The 18,593-nt window shown below is 46.2% G+C and overlaps 2 protein-coding genes across 2 annotated transcripts in view; one reads left to right on the top strand and one right to left on the bottom strand.

Annotated features, from left to right (window-relative positions):
- The window catches only part of LOC116626079, a 92,636-nt gene extending 78,032 nt beyond the window's left edge, over window positions 1–14,604 (bottom strand). Inside the window, exons 1-2 of the mRNA XM_032395218.1 lie at window positions 14,598–14,604; window positions 14,127–14,350 (exon numbers count right to left, since the gene is read on the bottom strand). Of these exons, the coding sequence (XP_032251109.1) occupies window positions 14,127–14,350; window positions 14,598–14,604 (231 nt within the window). The remainder of the gene's footprint in view (window positions 1–14,126; window positions 14,351–14,597) is intronic.
- Window positions 14,605–15,009: 405 nt separating this feature from the next.
- On the top strand, window positions 15,010–17,954 carry CCN1 (cellular communication network factor 1). The gene is made up of 5 exons (XM_032424719.1): window positions 15,010–15,303; window positions 15,605–15,818; window positions 16,168–16,524; window positions 16,656–16,867; window positions 16,989–17,954. Exons 1-5 carry the CDS (start codon window positions 15,241–15,243, stop codon window positions 17,289–17,291), a joined length of 1,149 nt encoding a protein of 382 aa, XP_032280610.1. The 5' UTR covers window positions 15,010–15,240; the 3' UTR covers window positions 17,292–17,954.
- The last annotated feature ends 639 nt before the right edge of the window (window positions 17,955–18,593 follow it).

Genomic DNA, 18,593 nt, shown 5'->3' with positions numbered 1-18,593 from the left:
ATAAATGTGATTAACAGCAGATTATATGTCTATCATAAAAGAAAAGATAAATGAACTTGAGACATAGCTTTAAAAATTATCCAGGATAAAACACATAGAGGAATAAAAAGACTAAAAGTAAAATAAAGAGAGTCCAGTGAGTTGGGAAAAACTTCAAGTGACCTAATATGGAGTGTCCTAAATGCAGAAAGGGAGTGTGATGTGAGACCAAAAAATATTTGAGGATAATGGCTGAAAAATTTTTACAAATTTGATGAAAATTGTAAACCCATTGATCCTAGAATCCCAAGCACAAGAAATATAAGAAAACTACACAAGGCACATCACAATCAAATTGCTTCAAACTGGTGATAAAGAGAAAATTCTTAAAAGAAGCCACAGAAATGATACATTACATAGGGAAGAATAAAGCTAAGAATGTCAGAAGACTTCTCATCAGAAACAACACAAGCCAGAGCAGTGAGACATCTTTTAATGGAAGAAAAGACTGGAAACATAGAAGTCCAATATCCAGTAAAAATAACTTTCAAATATGAAGGTAAAATACACAAATGAGTACATGAAACAACTGGTGAAAACTGAATAAGGTAAGTAGGCTAGTTAACAGTACTGTACTCACGTCAATTTCCTGGTTTTATTGTACTACAGTTATAAGATGCCACCATTAGAGAAAGGTCAGTGAAAGGTTCATGGGACTGACTCTAATACTTTTTTTTGCAACTTCCTGGAGTCTACATTATTTCAAAATAAAAAAGTTTAAAAAAGGAAAATGCGACAAATTCTGTTTTAAATACAGAAAAGCTGAGAGAATTCATCACCAGCACACCTGCACAAGAAACATTAAAAGAAGTGCTTCAGGGAGAAGTACTGTTGTACTGTCGTAAGGTACTCATATTATGTGAAACAGTATAAAATCACTTGAAGGTAGTCTGTGATAGATTTAAAATGTATACTGTAAACCCTACAGCAACCGCTGAAATTAACAAAGAGTTATAGCCCATAAGCCAATAAAAGGAGTAAAATAGAATTATTAAAAAAAATACAGTCTGAAAAAGAAAGAAAAATGTTAAAGAGGAATAAAGAATAGATGGGACAAGTAGAAAACAGCAAGATGACAGATTAATCCTAACTGCATCAATAATCACATTAAGTGTGAATGGTCTAAACACCTCAATTAAAAGATAGAGACTGTTACATTGGATAAACAAGCAAAACAAGAAACCCACTTTATTTATTTATTTATTTTAAAAAAGATTTTATTTATTTATTTTACACAGAGAGAGAGAGAGAGATAGAGAGATAGAGAGAGCACAAGCAGGGGGAGCTGTAGAAGGGAGAGGGAGAAGCAGGCTCTCTGCTGAGCAGGGAGCCAGATGTGGACTCGATCCCAGGATCCTGGAATCATGACCTGAGCCAAAGGCAGATGCTTCACCACTGAGCCACCCAGGCACCCAAGAAACCCACTTTAAGTGTGAAGACACACATAGATTAAAAGTAAGAGATGAAAAAATATAACATGCTAACACTAATCAAAAGAAAACTGGAGTTGGGAGTAGATTTCAGAGTGAAGAATATCAGTAGGGATAAAGAGAATGTATTAGAGTTCCCCAGGGAAAAAGAACCAATAGGAAATATATATACATATAAATACATACATATATATATATAATATACATTATATGAATATATATAATATAAACTAACATATACATATAGAAGTTTAGGGGCACCTGGGTGACTCAGTTGGTTAAGTGTCCAACTCTTGATTTCGGCTCAGGTCAGCATCTCAGGGTTGTGAGATCCCACCGATCCGAGCTGGGTGTGGAGCCTGCTTAAGATTTTCTCTCTCCCTCTCCCTTTGCCCCTCCCCCCTTAAAAAAAAAAGAAGTTTAGTATAAGAAATTGGCTCCTATGAGTATGGAGGCTGACAAAACCCAAGATCTCCAGCTGGCAAGCTGGAGATCCAGGAGAACTGATGGTGTAGTTCCAGTCCCAAGGCCAGCAGGCTCAAGACCCAGGAAGAAGAGATGTTTCAGTTCAAGTCCAAAGACAGGAAAAACAGATGTTCCCAGCTCAAAGGCATTCAGGTAGGAGGAATTTCTTCTTACTCAGTCTTTGGTTCTATTTAGGCCTTCAGCTGATTGGATCAACACCCCCCCCCCCCCCCCAACAATGGAGAGAGCAATCTACTTCTCTCAGTCTACCAATTCAAATGTTAATCTTATCCAAAAACATCCTCACAGACACACCCAGAATAAGGTTTGACCAAATATCTGGGTACTCCATGGCTTAGTCAAGTTGACACATAAAATTAAGTATCACAGAAGGTCATTTCATAATTATAGAGGGGTTAATTTTTCAAGAGAATTTAGCAAACTTACATGTTTATGCACCTAATAACAGATGTTTAAAATATATCAAGCAAAACCTGACAGAACTAAAAGGAAAAATAGATAAATCCATAACTGCAGTTGGAGGTTTCAATACTACCCTTTCATTTACCCAAAGACTAGGTAGACAAAAATCAGTGGGAATACAGAACACTTGAACATCACTTTCACACAGCTTAGCCTAACGGACGTTTATAGAACACTCTACCCACACAGCATAGGTATTCTTTTCAAGATAGAACATATTCTGAGGCATAAAATAAGTCTCAATAAATGTAAAAGAATTCAAGTCATACACAGTTTATTTTCTGACCACAATTAAACTAAACTAGAAATAAATAACAGAATACTTGAAAACTATCGAAATCGTTCGATCCCAAATAACACACTTTTTTAAGTAACTCGGAAGTGAAAAAGAAATCAAAAAGGAAAGTAGCAAGTCCTTTGAACCAAATGAAAATAAAAGCAACATATCAAAATTTGTGGGATGCAGCTGAAGCCAGGGTTAGAGAGAAATTTATAGCACTAAAAGCTTATAACAGAAAGGAAAAAAGTCTTAATCAGTGACCTCAGCCTCCACATTAAGAAACTTGACAAATAAGAGAAAACTAAAGCCAAAGTAAATAGAAGAAAGGAAACACCACCAGATGGCACACCACAAACAATGGTGGAATCAAATTAAACAATTCTCTAAAATGCCACCAATGTAATAGAATCCTGGAGTACAGTCCTCTTACTCAATATGCTCTCCCTTCTTGTCCACTCCCACTGTAGTCAACTGCCTAGGAAAAAAGCTTCAAATAACTGGGATCACCTTTAAAACTATAAAACAGCAATCTTGAGATTCATCATGCACCATTTCAGCTAAGGCCAAAAATATAATTCACATATCCCCTAGTTATCATTAGAACACCAGAAGATGTAAGTTTACCCAAAAGGCTCTAAATACCTGGATGGCTTATCAAAGGGAAGTGGAAAGGCATTTGATACAAAAATATCCAACCCTTATTAATGAGAGGTTGTCAGAGGACTCCCAAGGCTCATGTTGATACTATATCATAAGCAGAGTCAATTAAATTCAAGCAGAGAAAAACATTGCTTGTTCTTCCAAGTTTGCAGAGGAAGCAATGGAAGTTCCAAGAGCAACACTGTCCAGTGCAGTGACCCTCACCCTTATATGGGTCCATGTTCAGACAGGGGTCCAGAAAAGATTGTGCACACTGTACCTTTATGAAGGGATCTATTACACAGTATTTTCACACACATTATTTACGCATGCTCTCACCACTTCTAGCCTATGTGGTCCTCAAAGTCAGGGACCACATCTTTGTATCCTCAAAACCTAGCACAATGTGGGCGCCTGGGTGGCTCAGTTGGTTAAGCGACTGCCTTCGGCTCACGTCATGATCCTGGAGTCCTGGGATCGAGGCCCTCATTGGGCTCCCTGCTCAGTGGGGAGCCTGCTTCTCCCTCTGACCCTCTACCCTCTCATGCTGTTTCTCACTCTCTCTCTCTCTCAAATAAATGAAATCTTAAAAAAAAAAAAACAACCTAGCATAGTGCCATCATTTATTAAATGTCCTTTAAAAGGCAAGCACAAACTAAAGGATTATAACCCCGTGTGATAGCCCAGAGACTTAGAAAAACAAAACAAGCCTTCAGATCCAAGTTGAAAGCAAAGAACAGAGGTTTATTATCATTTCTCTGAGTTCAATTAGATTTTAAAAACATTTAAAAAATGGATTTGTTTCAAGTCTTCAGTGAGAGTTTGGGTGGGACTGGGTTTTATCTGAACCAGTCTGCCCATCCTTTTCCCACAGTGCTTTGGAAGAAAGCAGAGAGCGATGACTCACCAGTTGGCACAATTCTTAGTTCCTATGTACTGACACCAAATTGTGTTCCAAAAGAGAGGCATTTACAAAGGATTAAAACCTGGATGCCCGGGCCCTGGAATGTGGTTCACATTATAAGCTTTCCAACGTGGTGCTAAATTAACTGCATTTGGTTCCAGATGGTTAATGATTCATAAGTGGAGAGGTGACTTCAAGTGGAAATTGTCTCAATTCTCAGTTTATGCCACTTCAGAAGGCTTCCCCGAGTTTGCTCCCCTTCCCATCCTCACCCCTACCTCCTTCTGTGGCCCCAGCTTTTAGGGTTGCAAACCCCTGAAAATTGATGGCCCAGCTATGAAAGTAGGCCCTTTTTGGTTCCCTTTCCTGGACTGAGAGTAAAGTTCTCTACTCAAAATAGTAGAACGATGACCTAGAACGTGGTGAAAGCCCAGAGAAAAGAAAGATGAATGAAATCTAGATCAACTGTGGTAACAAGAAAATGAATCCATGGGGACGTCATAATTCACTATGATCTTCTCATTCCAGCCCTCCCATCCTCACCAACCGCGACACAGGAGCATATGAATGTGCGCATGTGCGCGCGCGCCTCAGTGCACTGGCCCACTACCCTCTTCGTATAGTCCCCTAGCTTCCTTCTGAGTTTCCACTCTCTTTGTACTTGCTCTTTTTCTGTTATCTTTTGTTGTTACTGCCTTGCCTTTAGGGAGCCTGCACAGCCCTCGATTGCGGGCTCTGACTGCCCTGGCACTTCCCTTCTGTCCTTCAAACACAGAATCCCCAAATAACGCTTCCTTCGTTATTTCTCATTAAACTCCACATCCTCTGGAACTTGTCATCTGTCCCCCAGATAACAGAAATCACATCCATCTAAATCATTCTCCACAGTGCCCAGCAAGGAAGCAGGTGTAAGTGGAGATGCATGTCACCATGCCGGCTCTCTGATTATAACGATGTGGTGATGATGTGGACAAGATGGTAATGATCCCATTTGCTTCAGTCTGCACCTCCTTTTAGAAGCTAGACTCACCAGTGGCTCAAAGACATCAACATCAATGAATCTGAAAGTGCTAAGAAAAAGGGAAAGGCTAGCTCTATAAAGGTGAGGTGGTAACAATACAAGAAAGGGGAAAAAGAGGAAACACTCATAAGGGAAACTCAAGAGAGTCAGGACAGTGCCGCAGAAATGCAAATGGGTATGGGCTTTGCAGTCTGACAGGACTGGGTTAGAATCCCTGTTTGGTCACATTCTAACTGCCTGGTGTTGGGCAAGTTGCTTAACTTCTCTGAATCCCCACTTTCTAAGCTTAGAAAGATGTTAAAATGTTCATCTTAGAGGATTTTCCTGAACACCCCGTGAGATCACCTTTAAGGCATTTGGCTCATGTCAGGTGTCCTATAAATGTCAGTTCCCTCCCCTCCTCTCTCAGAAAGAAGGATCCATCGCAATAAGAATTTCCACCAGCACCCAAAGGGCTGCTTTTGTTTGTAATCAATGCATCTCTTAAGGTTCTTGCGTTCGGGTGTTCCCTAATGTCTCGCGAAGATGTGCACGTCCTCTACAACTGCCACCTTCAGGCGGAATGTGTATGCAAGTGCCTGTGCAGAGCTGCGCCTGACCCCGCCCGTCCATCAGAATTTACTAACTCAACAAGTCCTCTCATCTTTAAGGGGTGGGGCTCTAAATTAGACATCCCTTGGTTGCATTGCACCTAGAACATAGATCACTGTATTGTATTATCTGCATCAACATCTACATCTCCCCCCCCCCCCACCTCCCCGGCTGCGAGAGCCATGGTGGCAAAGTCTAGATACTATTTCTCTTTGGGTTGCCACCTAGCACAAAGCCTGGCACACATACCATATTGATAGGATTGACCTGAATCACCAATCTTCTGGATCTGCAATGCTTCAGTATATATTCTACACGTTATCATTCCCCAGCAGCCTTTCCCAGAGTCTCAGAAATTCAAGCATTGAACACATATTATCTCTGTCCATTAAGAATTGACTGTTTAGGTGATCAAAGGTACAAACTTCCAGTTATAAAATAAATCAGTCCTGGAGATGTCATGTACAGCATGGTGACTATAGTTAATAACACCGTGTTGTATATTTCAGAGTTGCTAAGAGAGTAGATCTTAAAAAGTTCACCTCACAAGAAAAAACATTGTAACTCTGAGTGGTGATGGATGTTAACTAAACATATTGTGGTGAACATTTCCCAATATATACAAATATTGGACCATATGTTGTACACCTGAAACTAATATAATGTTATACGTCAATGGTATCTCAGTTTTAAAAGAAAGAAAAAAAAAGTTAGAAACAACTACACACACACACACACAAAGATTGGCTGTTTAAAAACACTTTTCTTTGGAGAGCTAAAACCTACTCAAAGGAAAGGGGGTATAAGATTTAAAAGAAATGCCTGGGACTAGCCTCAAAGTGCTCTTTGCTTTTTACTTATTGTCCTAACCTTGGGCACCCCACCCCACCCTTACATCCAAGGCTGAGAGACACTTGCGTAAGTCTCAGAGACACAGGGTGTTCAAGGTGGGTGCCTGGAGGGCTCCGTGCTTAGTAACTGTTGCAAGGGTGACCAATGGTTGTGGGAGGTGGCGGCTCTGTCTCCCTCAAGTAACAAAGTTGATGCTGATGACTAAGTTCCAGCAGAAGTATCTCTCAATCTCTGAGTTCCTCCTTTGTTCTGACACATCTCTTTTTCTCCAGAGGAAATTGGAGCAAGCTTAGGCAAGGGTCCCTGTGCGGAGGGAACCCTCTTTTATGGCTTAACTCATTCATTACCAGACTCTCGTGAAGAAACTGGGGCCCACAATTACTGAAAACCAAATGAGTCCAAGAAACATTTAGAAATATATTTAAGTAACATCCACAGTCAGTTGTTAGGGGAAGTCAAGAAGTTGAGGGGTAGTTTCTAAACTTTAATGCAGATTTCATGGAGGGCTAATCCCATGTTCTTTGTTTTTTTCTTAAAGATTTTATTTATTTGTCAGAGAGCGAGAGAGAGAGAAAGAGAGAGAGAGAGAGAGCACAAGCTGGGGGAGCGGCAGGCAGAGGAAGAAGCAGGATCCCTACTGAGCAAGGAGCCCAATATGAGACTCCATTGAGCCCAGGACCCTGGGATCATGACCCAAGCCGAAGGCAGACACTCAACCGACTGAGCAACCCAGGAGTCCCTCCCATGTTCTTCCTTAAAAGAATAACCTTTGGAGACAGACCCTCTGCTCTCCCTCAACAGCTCTGTGCCTTTGCACCAGTTACTGACGCGAGCTAGCTAAGCCTCAGTTTTCTAATCATTTAAATGGACATAAAATGGAATACTATAACCAACAGGGGTATAAACATTAGATAAAATCACTAACTCATCTATATATACTGACTCCCTAGTCTTTGGCAGGCAAAAGCCGGGTCCCATAGATAGAACTATCCCCATGGCTCCCATATGCTGAGGCCAGGAGCCGGCTGCCAATAGTCCTCAGGCATGGTGTTTTGTACCTGGCTGGTCCCTGGGGCACTTGAGTGCATGCCCCTGAGCTGGGGCCACCACATTATCTTTTATAGATGAGGAAACCAAGGCAAAATGTCACAGGGCTCACCTTTGCCTGTAGGCAAATTTGCAATTCCATGACAGGCAATGCTCTAGTGTTTTCTTAAATGGTCACTGGGACTCCAGTGCAAGCCAGAGAACTGGGCTGCATGGACTTTTTCAATTACTTCATCTATATACCATTTATCAAATGTTTTTATAACTTGAGTTCATCTAGTCCAAAGAATGCAGAATATTCTCTAGAGGATAAGGCTAGCTCATTCTATGCTAATTGTAATAAAAGTGAAGATAATGATGGGGCTTAGCTGTAGCAGTAATTGGAATTTATTAGGCACTTACTATGTCCCAAGCATCCTGCTGAGCATTAAACGTGTCTTATGTCTTATTTCACATAATCAGCCCAACAGCCGGAATCCTCCTTTGTTCTTCGTCCTCAGACCAGCAAAAATCTGCAAGAATAAATTGCTTCAATTTTTCTGTAGGATCTGGGGGCTCAAGTACTGTGCCCAAATCAAATCTTTTCTAAACTCTGAATGTGGTATGGGGGGTTTTAAGTAGGCAATTAAGAGACAGGTATCTCTGGAAATAAAACACAAGAGGAGGTTAATTCTTAATCGTTTGCATCTGGAGCCATTTGATAGTGACTGATAATTAATATATATCATATTGCTCAATCACGTTTAGAAGATGGATTGCGGGTGGAGTGGGAGAGGTGCCTTCTAGTCTGTTCCAATGAAATGTTTCTGTGTTATCACCAAATAATAAGTTCTGTAAGGTGAGGGGGTTAGAAATGCCTAGCTTCCTGTGGACAAATGCCAGGTGGAGGAAATAAACAGATATAGTTCCCACTGGTTACAGACGCCCTAAAAAAAAAGTGTTTCCTATCATGCTGCTAAGACAATGCCAGCTGGTTATAACATAAATTCAGGGGGAGAAGAAAGAAGGAGACTCAGTAGTGTCTGGGAGTGAGTGAAGTAGAAAATAAGAAAAAGACTCATTCTAATTTTGTTTATAAAGTATAAACTCCTACAACTAAGTTAAGTGGCAGCCCTGATTCTTAAGTAAATGAAAGTCTCGTCAACCTGACAAATTAAAACCTGGAGCCCAGGGTGCTATTAGTTTGTGAGTGGTTGGGAGTAACAGAATGCTGGAGCAGGACAGGTTCTAGAGTCATGCAGGCCAGCGATCACGACTGGCAGCCCCCAGATGTTGCCCTCTTTGATTTTCCTAGAATTAACTTAGATGGCTTTTTAACATTGTTTTAATTAATTGTCAACATTTAAAAAATTAAAGGACCTCACAGAAAAATCCAGATCGCTGATATCCTCTAAAAAACGAGAAAACAGGCAAACGCAGGACCTACATTTTCACCTATCAACCCCTCAGACCCCCATGGTTGGTCCCCACTATCACCATGGTTCCCCAGTGCCGCGGCCTAGTGTGAGCCACCATGAATCCTTGAAATGGCATTTTGTTACTTGCCTGACCCCTGTGAGCCCTTCAGTGCATGTACCCTGAGCTGGGGCAACCCCATTATCTTATAGATGAGGAAACCAAGGCAAAACCTCACATGGCTCACAAATACCAGAGTCCCAGTGTTATGACAGGTCAGGCCATTTGCAGACCATCCTAGTTAACATCTCTTGCCAGTTCCCCAAAGGAATCCTATGGTCCAGACACACTAGTTGCACCCTCGTCATGCATGGTCAAGGCTCTGTTTCCCTCTGTCCCAAATGTCTTTCCCTGTATCAGATTCTTGCTCATCCTTTCAGACTCAGAGTATTTCCACCCTCACTCCCCAGGCAGAGAAGTGTCCACACAGCACCTTGTACCCACTTCCACGACAGACGGCAGAGTCCTCCACGGGAAGGTCAATGTTAAGGCCCTCTCTCTGATGTCACTAGTGCCATGACACACCAGGAGCTCTGAATAAATCCGGGGTTCAAAGGGGATAATCAATTTGTCCTCAGATACATAGATAATTATATTCATAATGTCTAGCAGAAAAAAACAGGTTAAAAACATATTCAACCCGTAAGGCACACTCAGACTGATAAGCTATCAAGTAAGTGACCTTGAAAATTCTCTCTCTGTGACAAATGCAATTTCTACCAGCTCAAGCCTTACTCCAGACATTGAGACTCCTTGATCAGTGTGGCTGGTGAGGTATCAGAGGGTCCCCATCTGGGGACCCCAGATATCTTCCCCACCAGCCTGCCAAATTGTTTAAAAGCCCACTATATAAACTTACTTGCATTAAGGCTTTTCCTTTTAAAATGCAACATCCTTTCTCCCCTCCTCCCCAAGAGCCAGTACATTAGGCAATTCTTGGAGGTTAGCACAGGGGCAGTTAACTTATCAACTATTTTTCTATCTGATGCATTTATCCTGGAATATCTGGGTAAGCTGTGATAGAGTTAGATAAAGTAAAGTTCTCGGAGAGGGGACGGGCCTGAATGTCCGAAGAGATGGGGAATAGGCAGTATGCACAATGTTTAAGTAGGAGGCTTGTTAGAACCAAGACGCCTGTGTCCAATCCGCTACCTCCTAGCTGAGGGTCTTTTGCTTAGCCACTTACCTTCTGTGCCTCCATTTCTTCACTTAGATAGAAAATGGTGTTAACAAGAGGCTCTGCCTCAATGGGGCATTGGAGAATTCAATGAGTCAACATACAGCAGGCATTCAAAACGGTGCCTGACAGAAAGTGGTGTAAGCGTTTGCTTCTCTTACTATTAGGAGGGAATGGCAAGAAACAGCCCTGCAAAGGGCTACTCCTGCTCTGTTACCTACTGGTCCCCTTTCCTAAAAGACGGGTGAAGGATACAAGGTCCAGAGACGATGAACAGCTTACCGGAGGCTGCAGGCTAGTGGACAGCAGAGCTAGGGCTTCCCATCCAGGGGTCCGCGCCCCCCGCGCCCGCCCCCCCCGCCCCCCCGCCTTGGGACTTGCTGATGAGTAAGAGAGGAAAGGGTTGTGAGAGACCCAGAGAAGCCGAGAGCGAATCTAGCCTCTCTCCCTTCTCGGGATAAAAGGACCCAGCCCTTGGGGACTTCTCCCCGGAGTCAATTCCATGTCCCTGCTCTCGGGTGGGCTCGAAGTCGGAGCAAACGCCACCCTCTGACACACACACACCCACACCCCCGCGCCTGGGCGTACCCTCTAAGTCTGGCACAACGCGGCAACTCGCTGCCCCGCTGGGAGGACGAGTCAACAGTGGGGTGGACGGGAAAAGTGACATAATCCGGCCGCGGCGCCCTCCGCGCCAGCCTCCCACGCAGCGCGGGGTGGGCCTGGGCCCTCGCAGGGGTGGGGGCTGGGGCCGGGGCCGGGGCCGGGGCTGCGGCTGCGGCCGGGCTGCGGCGGTCTCCCGCGCGCGCTCGGTCCCGCCCGCCCGCAGCTCCTGAGGCCCCGCGGCCCGAGGCCCAGGCGCCGGCACTCCGCGGCAGCGCGGCGGTCGCGCGGTCTCGGGGCCCGCTCCGGGGGCCGCCGCCGCCCCCCGGACCTGGATGACGGAGTCCTGAAAGACTTTCACCAAATATGGGCCGGGGCTGGAAGCGTCCTGAGGCGCGCGCTGCCGGAAACCTCGAGTCCTGCCCACCGCCGCGACTTCGGGCGCGCGGGCCCGGCGGCCGGCAGGGGGCGGCGGGCGGCAAGCGGCCCTGGAGCGCCGACCGCTCCAGCCCCCGGTCTCCCCGCCGCGGGGACCCTGCGCGCTGTCTCCGCAGGGATCCCCAGGGCAGCCGAGGCCCTCCCCGCGCGCCGGCCACCCAGGTCCCGCCGCCAGCCCGATGACCTCTGGCTCTCCCTACCATCACTCCACAGGGTGGGGGTGGGGGCCCGGAGCGGGGTGGAGAGAAAGGATGGCGCGGGGGCGCCACCTTAAAGCTGACCTTTCGCCGTCACCATAAATTGTTCTGTTCATTAAAGTGGCTATAAAAAGTGTAGTTGTGAGACTGGGTGTGCAGGCGAGGACCTGACCAAGAGGGCACATGCCCGCGCAGACACACCGCTGTAGAGGCACTCCTACAGTCCAAGGCGGTGGTTCTCAGGGTGTGATTCCCCGGGCCAGCAGCTGCAGCATCACCTCGGGACGTGTTAGAAATGTAGCTACTAAGAAACTCTCGGGTAGGGCCCAGCAATCAGTCTCTTAATCAGCCCTCCAGGTGATTCTGAGACACGCCAAAGTTTGAGAACCACTAGTCTAGGGCTGGGAAACAGGAGTTGGCAGTTTTAGGGTGATTATTATTCTCAGTTGCCGCCAGACAGTGAACCCTTCTTTTGGTGACCTAAAATTCCCTGGCAGCAGCGGGTGAGAAATGTCCCCATCACTCAGCTCAAAGCTTGGAGCTGCCGAAGACAAGCAGCTCCTTCTCTGTGTCTTGCAGCCCAAGGAAACAACACGGGCCCATCATTCCCTCACAGGGCGCCCCTGCAGGGAGGGAGTGAGGAAAAAGAGCAAAAGAGCCATGCAGAATTAGCATCCGAAGACACTTACCCATAAACATTTGCACATTTCCCCTCTAATCTGTCAACGTGAACTGAGCTGCAGCTCTCAGCGGAGGAGGTGAGAAGGCGACCGGACATCTGGGGTTTCTGGACCATCCTTAAGCTGGACGTGAGGAGCTGCAGTCCTCTCGTCTGATGCTGTCGTTTACTAGCAGGCGCACCAGGACATAGTATATGGAAAGGCTGTGCACATAGGTTCCTCCAGTCTCTCCCTCTCCCCCACCTCCTGGCCCTGTTTGCTCCAGCCGCCCCCCACCCCCAACAACATACTCCCTGCCTTAAATGGGTAGCTGATGGTAAGGTTCTCTAAGTTTCTCCTCTAGGACAAACTCATCCTCCAAGAGTCCCCAAATGAAGCCCAGAAACAAACCCACACACCCTTGTTAGAAAACTTTAATTTGATTTTTAAAGGAATCTCCGGAATGGCCTGTGTTTCAAAGCTGTGCGGCAGACTGAATCTCTTTGCGGACCTCCGTCCCCCCTCAATAAAAGAGCAAGGTATATCCACCGGCCAGTTGGATCATCCACTATAATTTTATTTTAAATCATGATAGACAGATTGCGTGAAAAACAAGGAATTCCGAAGAATTTCCTGCTCTGGGAACAGAAGTTAAGTCTATATTTAACAACATTTGAAGCTGTCAAGAATGCTTTGTGGTTGGATAACAGAGGCAGAAAAATGTTAAAAACGCAGGCTACTGCTATACCCAAATATGGAAATATTGTTACGTCTGGTGTCTGATTCACCATCTGGAAATACTTACAACCATGAAGTCAAATAGAAAAGACTCCACAACAGAAGCCAGGAACACTCCTCTCCATTCTCTCCCCACGACCTCCTCCCACCCTCTACTGCGCCTACTCACCCCCATCCCTAGTCACTTCATTAAGAGGGAAACAATAATGAAGCTTTAATGCAGGAAAAAAAAAGTGTTCCAAATAATAATGGATGGACTGTCTTGAGTACGAAGTAGGGCCCAGATTTTCCTCTTTATTTGCATAGCACCTGACAAGCCATAGTCTTGAAAAGTAAGCCCCGCACCCCAAACCCCCTCCGACAAAGCCTTAGAGATCCTCCTCCCAACTAGCAAAAGCCTCTTAGACTTATGAAAGGGCACTTTTGAATGAATGAAACTTAAATCTTTCCTGCCACAGTTCTCTTTATTGGAGGATGTTTTCACTGCAATAGCTTCTCATTGTGATTAGCAGAGTCATTCACAGAAAAGTTGGCACTGAAGGACTTCTTAAGCAAGACTGCTACATTGTGAAGACTGAGCAGCCCTACACTTTAAAAAGGACGAAGAGTTCTAGAGCACATATAAAAGAAAGATTAGCATAATTACTTGTGTATGTTTTTATTAAAATTGCACAAGAAGATAGTTTTTGAAATTTTGAGGGAAAATTTATCAATCACACTAATGATATTGATGATGTTAAAGCAAATTGCTTTGTAGGGGAGTCTTCTACTGAGTGTGTGGAAGACAGAATAGGATCTTATATTCTGCTAACAGTTTTACTGCAGAACATTATATTCTAATCTATTTCTTTGTACTTGACTAGAAAAGCATTGCAATCCATTTGAAATGGGAGGCTTCTAAGTGGTCCCAAGGAAATGTGTTAAAAACCCCACATAACTTTTAGCTTTAGATCCACTGGGCACAATAGTGCTGGAATCTGGTTTGGCATTGCAGTACACACAGGTGACGATCTCAGGACAAATCACTGCAAGGTGGTCCCCCCGGCTTTTGGCTGGCTGCTTAGTTAGCATCGCCTCCCGCCCGCGGAGGGAGGCTGGAAGGGCTTACCCAGTCTCCCGCATCCGTGAGGAAGTAGAAGTCAGCCTCCCGGAGAATTCCCTGCGTTCGTTTCCTCTCGGACTTCCAACCCAGGCAGTGGGCTGGAACTAAAGTGGGAACCTCCAAAAACAAACAAGTACGACATACCAAAAAAGGGAGGGGGGCGGAAGGGGGAAAACCTCTGCCTGGGAATCTGCCAGACAGTGGGGGAAGTTGATTTTTTTTTTCCTCTTCTCATTCATAAATGCCAGTGCGGGTATTAATTTGCAATACACTTAACTTGGCTAATAAACACCATGCCAAAGCTTTGGGACTTGATTCGAGCATGCCTCTATGAAATCCACAAATAGTCCTGGCTCACAGACGCACTCCCCCTCCCCGTTCACCTCTCAATAGATAACTTGACTCTCACCTTCTCTGTAAACAAGCAAACAGCTCGCTGCCTTCCCGGGTGAGGGCTTCCAGGGCTGCCCGGTCAACTCGGCATCACCAAACAAAACCACTTTTGTTCCTCCCTCCCAGGTCCTCCCACCCTCCCAGTGCAGGCAAAGTTCTGAACTCGCCCCCCTCGCCCCTTCCACCACTTTCACCACCAACACGCCAGAAAGAGCCCTCCCCAATAGAAGTAGTTATTTAAAGTGGAAAAAATGGGAGATTGTTTTCTTGACGGGTCCAGGACCAAAAAAAAAAAAAGAAAAAAAAAAAAAAAGGTGCAACGGAGCCAGGGGAGGCGCTTGGCAGCAGCCCGCGCCAACCAGCATTCCTGAGATGTTTGAGAATTCTGGAACTCGCAGACAGAGCCGACGTCACTGCAACACGCGGCGCCGCGGCCGGCCCGTATAAAAGGCGGGCTCTGGGCGCTGGGGCAGACCGCGAGCGAGAGCGCCCCCGAGCAGCACCCGCGCCCTTCGCGCCTCCTCGGGAAGGACCTCAACAGAAGGACGCCTGCAGCCCACTCGCCACCCCGGCCCTCGCCCTCCTGCCACCAGGCCCGCCGCCCCGCCGCCCGGACCGGAGCCCGTCCCGCCTCCCGCCACCCGGAGCCCGGGACCCGACCCCGTCCGCTGCGCACCAGTGTGTCGGCGTCTTTGCTTCCGCGCTCGTCCGGACTCTGCGCGCCACAATGAGCTCCCGCACGGCCAGGACGCTCGCCTTCGCCGTCACCCTTCTCCACTTGGCCAGGCTGGTGAGTTCTTTTGCCTCCGCTTCCCCATCCGCTCTCCCAGGCCCTTCCCCTTTCCCCAGATTGCCCCCAGCAGAGAAAACTAAACTCTAAAGTTCGGGGGCGTTCTTTAGGCGCCCCCCCCCCCCGGAGACGCGTCGGGGGCCTTGCTGGCAGACGCAGCCGCCCGGACTGGCCGGGTGGACAGGATCAGAGACCCCGTGCGGACAGGGTCGGAGGAACTCCTCCACCTCCCTCCCTTCCCTGGGCTCCTCTGCGAACCGCGCCGAGTCTCACGCGTGCCTTCTCTTCTCTCCCCCTCTAGGCGCTCTCCACCTGCCCCGCCGCCTGCCACTGCCCCCAGGAGGCGCCCAAGTGCGCCCCAGGAGTCGGGCTGGTCCGGGACGACTGCGGCTGCTGTAAGGTCTGCGCCAAGCAGCTCAACGAGGACTGCAGCAAAATGCAGCCCTGCGACCACACCAAGGGGCTGGAATGCAATTTCGGCGCCAGTTCCACCGCTCTGAAGGGGATCTGCAGAGGTAAGATGCTTGTGGTTTGGCCCCTTTAAAAAAATAATAGTCCTCGTAGTCCAGAAGTTTAGTAATTTTGAGACCATGTATGGTGATGCTTTGTTGTTGGTAGCTTGGCAGAAAGGCACATGATTTCAGCAGTCTGGAATGCAATTCAGTGTGTCTGGGCCCAACGAAAAGCGCATACGGAAAAGTGATTCCTGACTAACTTATTGTTCTGGTCTGGAGTCCCCGAGGAATTGTAGGGAACTTTACCATAAATTGAATTTAACAGCAGAAAATATGTATGCGTTTCAGGCCATGGTTGGGAATCTTAACTTTATCCTCTTTTCCCTTTCTCTTTTGGTGCTCTTTGCAGCTCAGTCAGAGGGCAGACCCTGTGAATATAACTCCAGAATCTACCAGAATGGGGAAAGTTTCCAGCCCAACTGTAAACATCAGTGCACATGTATCGACGGCGCTGTAGGCTGCATTCCTCTGTGTCCCCAAGAACTCTCTCTCCCCAACTTGGGCTGTTCCAACCCCCGGCTGGTCAAAGTTACCGGGCAGTGCTGTGAGGAGTGGGTCTGTGACGAGGATGGTGCCAAGGACCCCATGGACGACAGGGATGGCCTCCTGGGCAAGGGGCTGGCCTTCGATGCCTCGGAGGTGGAGTTAACCAGAAACAATGAATTAATCGCCGTTGGAAAAGGTGGCTCCCTGAAGCGGCTCCCAGGTAAGCTGAGACTGAGCCCGAAAGATGTTGTACTGAAACACATTCCTAGTTTGGAGCTTTGTAGAAATGAGTACTTGAACGTGCTGGGGTCAGTGTGCCTCTGAGAAATTTGTCCTCTTGTCTGTCTCTAGTTTTTGGAACGGAACCTCGAATCCTGTACAACCCTTCTTTACACGGCCAGAAATGTATCGTTCAAACAACTTCGTGGTCCCAGTGCTCAAAGACCTGCGGCACTGGGATCTCCACACGAGTCACCAATGACAACCTTGAATGTCGCCTGGTGAAGGAGACCCGGATTTGTGAAGTGCGGCCTTGTGGCCTGCCGATGTACGGCAGCCTGAAAGTAAGTTCGTGGGGGTGCTGGTAGCCCCCTCCCCGGCAGGCAGCTGGGCCGAGATGCGGGCCTCTCTTCCAAGAACGAGAAACCCCCGTTCCTAACTTTCCTTCTTGCTCCTCTCTTACAGAAGGGCAAGAAATGCAGCAAGACCAAGAAATCCCCCGAACCTGTCAAGTTTACTTACGCTGGATGTTCGAGCGTGAAGAAGTACCGGCCCAAGTACTGCGGCTCGTGCGTGGACGGCCGGTGCTGCACGCCCCAGCAGACCCGCACCGTGAAGATGCGCTTCCGCTGCGAAGACGGGGAGGCGTTTTCCAAGAACGTCATGATGATCCAGTCCTGCAAGTGCAACTACAACTGCCCGCATGCCAATGAGGCGGCCTTTCCCTTCTACAGGCTGTTCAATGACATTCACAAATTTAGGGACTAATTGCTACCCAGGTTTCCGGAATTGCTACCAGGGTGACCGGAACTGGGGAGAAGAGGGCCAGAATCACGGAGCTATGGGTGGGGGCGGTGGGGGTGAGGGACTCATTGTAGAAGGGATGCACTGCTCATTCGTGAGTAGTACTAAGGTATTTTGAAACTGCCAAGGGTGCTGGTGCAGATGGACACTTAATGCAGCCACAATTGGAGAATACTTCGCTTCATAATATTGGAGCACACATTACTGCTTCATTTTGGAGCTTGTGCTGTTGATGACGTTCTGTTTTCTGTTTGTAAATTATTTGGTAAGCATATTTTTCTCTAGGCTTTTTTTCCTTTCGGTTCTACAGTTGTTTAAAAAAAAAAAAAGGTTAGTTGATCAGTTAAAGCCTTCATCTTTTGACAGAAGTAAATGGGAAGGGGGTTCCATCCCTTCCTGGAGGTGACACTCTGTGAGTGTCCGTGAGAGGCAGCTATCTGCACTCTAAACTGCAAACAGAAATCAGGTGTTTTAAGACTGAATGTTTTTATTTATCAAAAGTGTAGCTTTTGGGGAGGGAAGGGAAATGTAATACTGGAATAATTTGTAAATGATTTTAATTTTATATTCAGTGAAAAGAATTTATTTATGGAATTAATCATTTAATAAAGAAATATTTACCTAATACCTGCGTGTGTGGCATTCAGTATTTTTAGAGACTACCCGGAGTCATTGGGAAGAGCCTAGCTTATTGTGCATCCTTTCAGTCATTCAGACAGAACTACTTGAGTGCCGACTTTGTGCCAGGAACTGTTCTAGGAGCTTAGGATAAGAGCAGGGAACTAACCTACAAAAATAAGACAATGATTGCTTTTATCTTCAGCTGAGAAAAATCTTTGCATTTAAAGTGATCTTTTTAAAACATGTATTGAATATGAGGCATTGTAGGAAGCACAAGGAATCTGAAGCTAAATTTGTGATTTAAATAATAATGCTTTATTTTCATAAGAATTCAAAGCCAAAGGATCTCCATCACCCCATCACTGCATGGTGGGTATAGTAGAGTCATTTATCATTTTAATCACTAGGTTATTAGGCTTGTCACCTCGGTAGAGGAGAGAAACTTCAATGAAAACAGTCCATAACCCAGGCTGCCCATATCTAAATCCATGGGCAAGATTAAGTATGGTTGGATAATGTGTTATAAAAGGTCACTTGTTTATAACTTTATATTTTCCCAATATTGCTCCTAAAGTGTAGGCGAACTACTTAAAAATCCACCCTTAGTTGGGATCAGAGAAAAAAAAATCTTGGGAGTCTATAGGA

Source organism: Phoca vitulina, unplaced genomic scaffold (genome assembly GCF_004348235.1).
Source record: "Phoca vitulina isolate PV1807 unplaced genomic scaffold, GSC_HSeal_1.0 scaffold2, whole genome shotgun sequence".
NCBI lineage: Eukaryota > Metazoa > Chordata > Mammalia > Carnivora > Phocidae > Phoca > Phoca vitulina.
The sequence above is the reverse complement of the archived record's forward strand: the minus strand, read 5'-3'. Positions and strand labels throughout refer to the sequence as shown.

What these genes read in the sequence shown, in the direction of transcription:
- CCN1 (XM_032424719.1), top strand. Translation starts at nt 15,241, where the DNA reads ATGAGCTCCCGCACGGCCAGGACGCTCGCCTTCGCCGTCACCCTTCTC. An exon ending in CTCCCTGAAGCGGCTCCCAG is followed by an intron (nt 16,525 to 16,655) that starts GTAAGCTGAGAC and finishes GTCTGTCTCTAG; the next exon opens with TTTTTGGAACGGAACCTCGA. An exon ending in CGATGTACGGCAGCCTGAAA is followed by an intron (nt 16,868 to 16,988) that starts GTAAGTTCGTGG and finishes CCTCTCTTACAG; the next exon opens with AAGGGCAAGAAATGCAGCAA.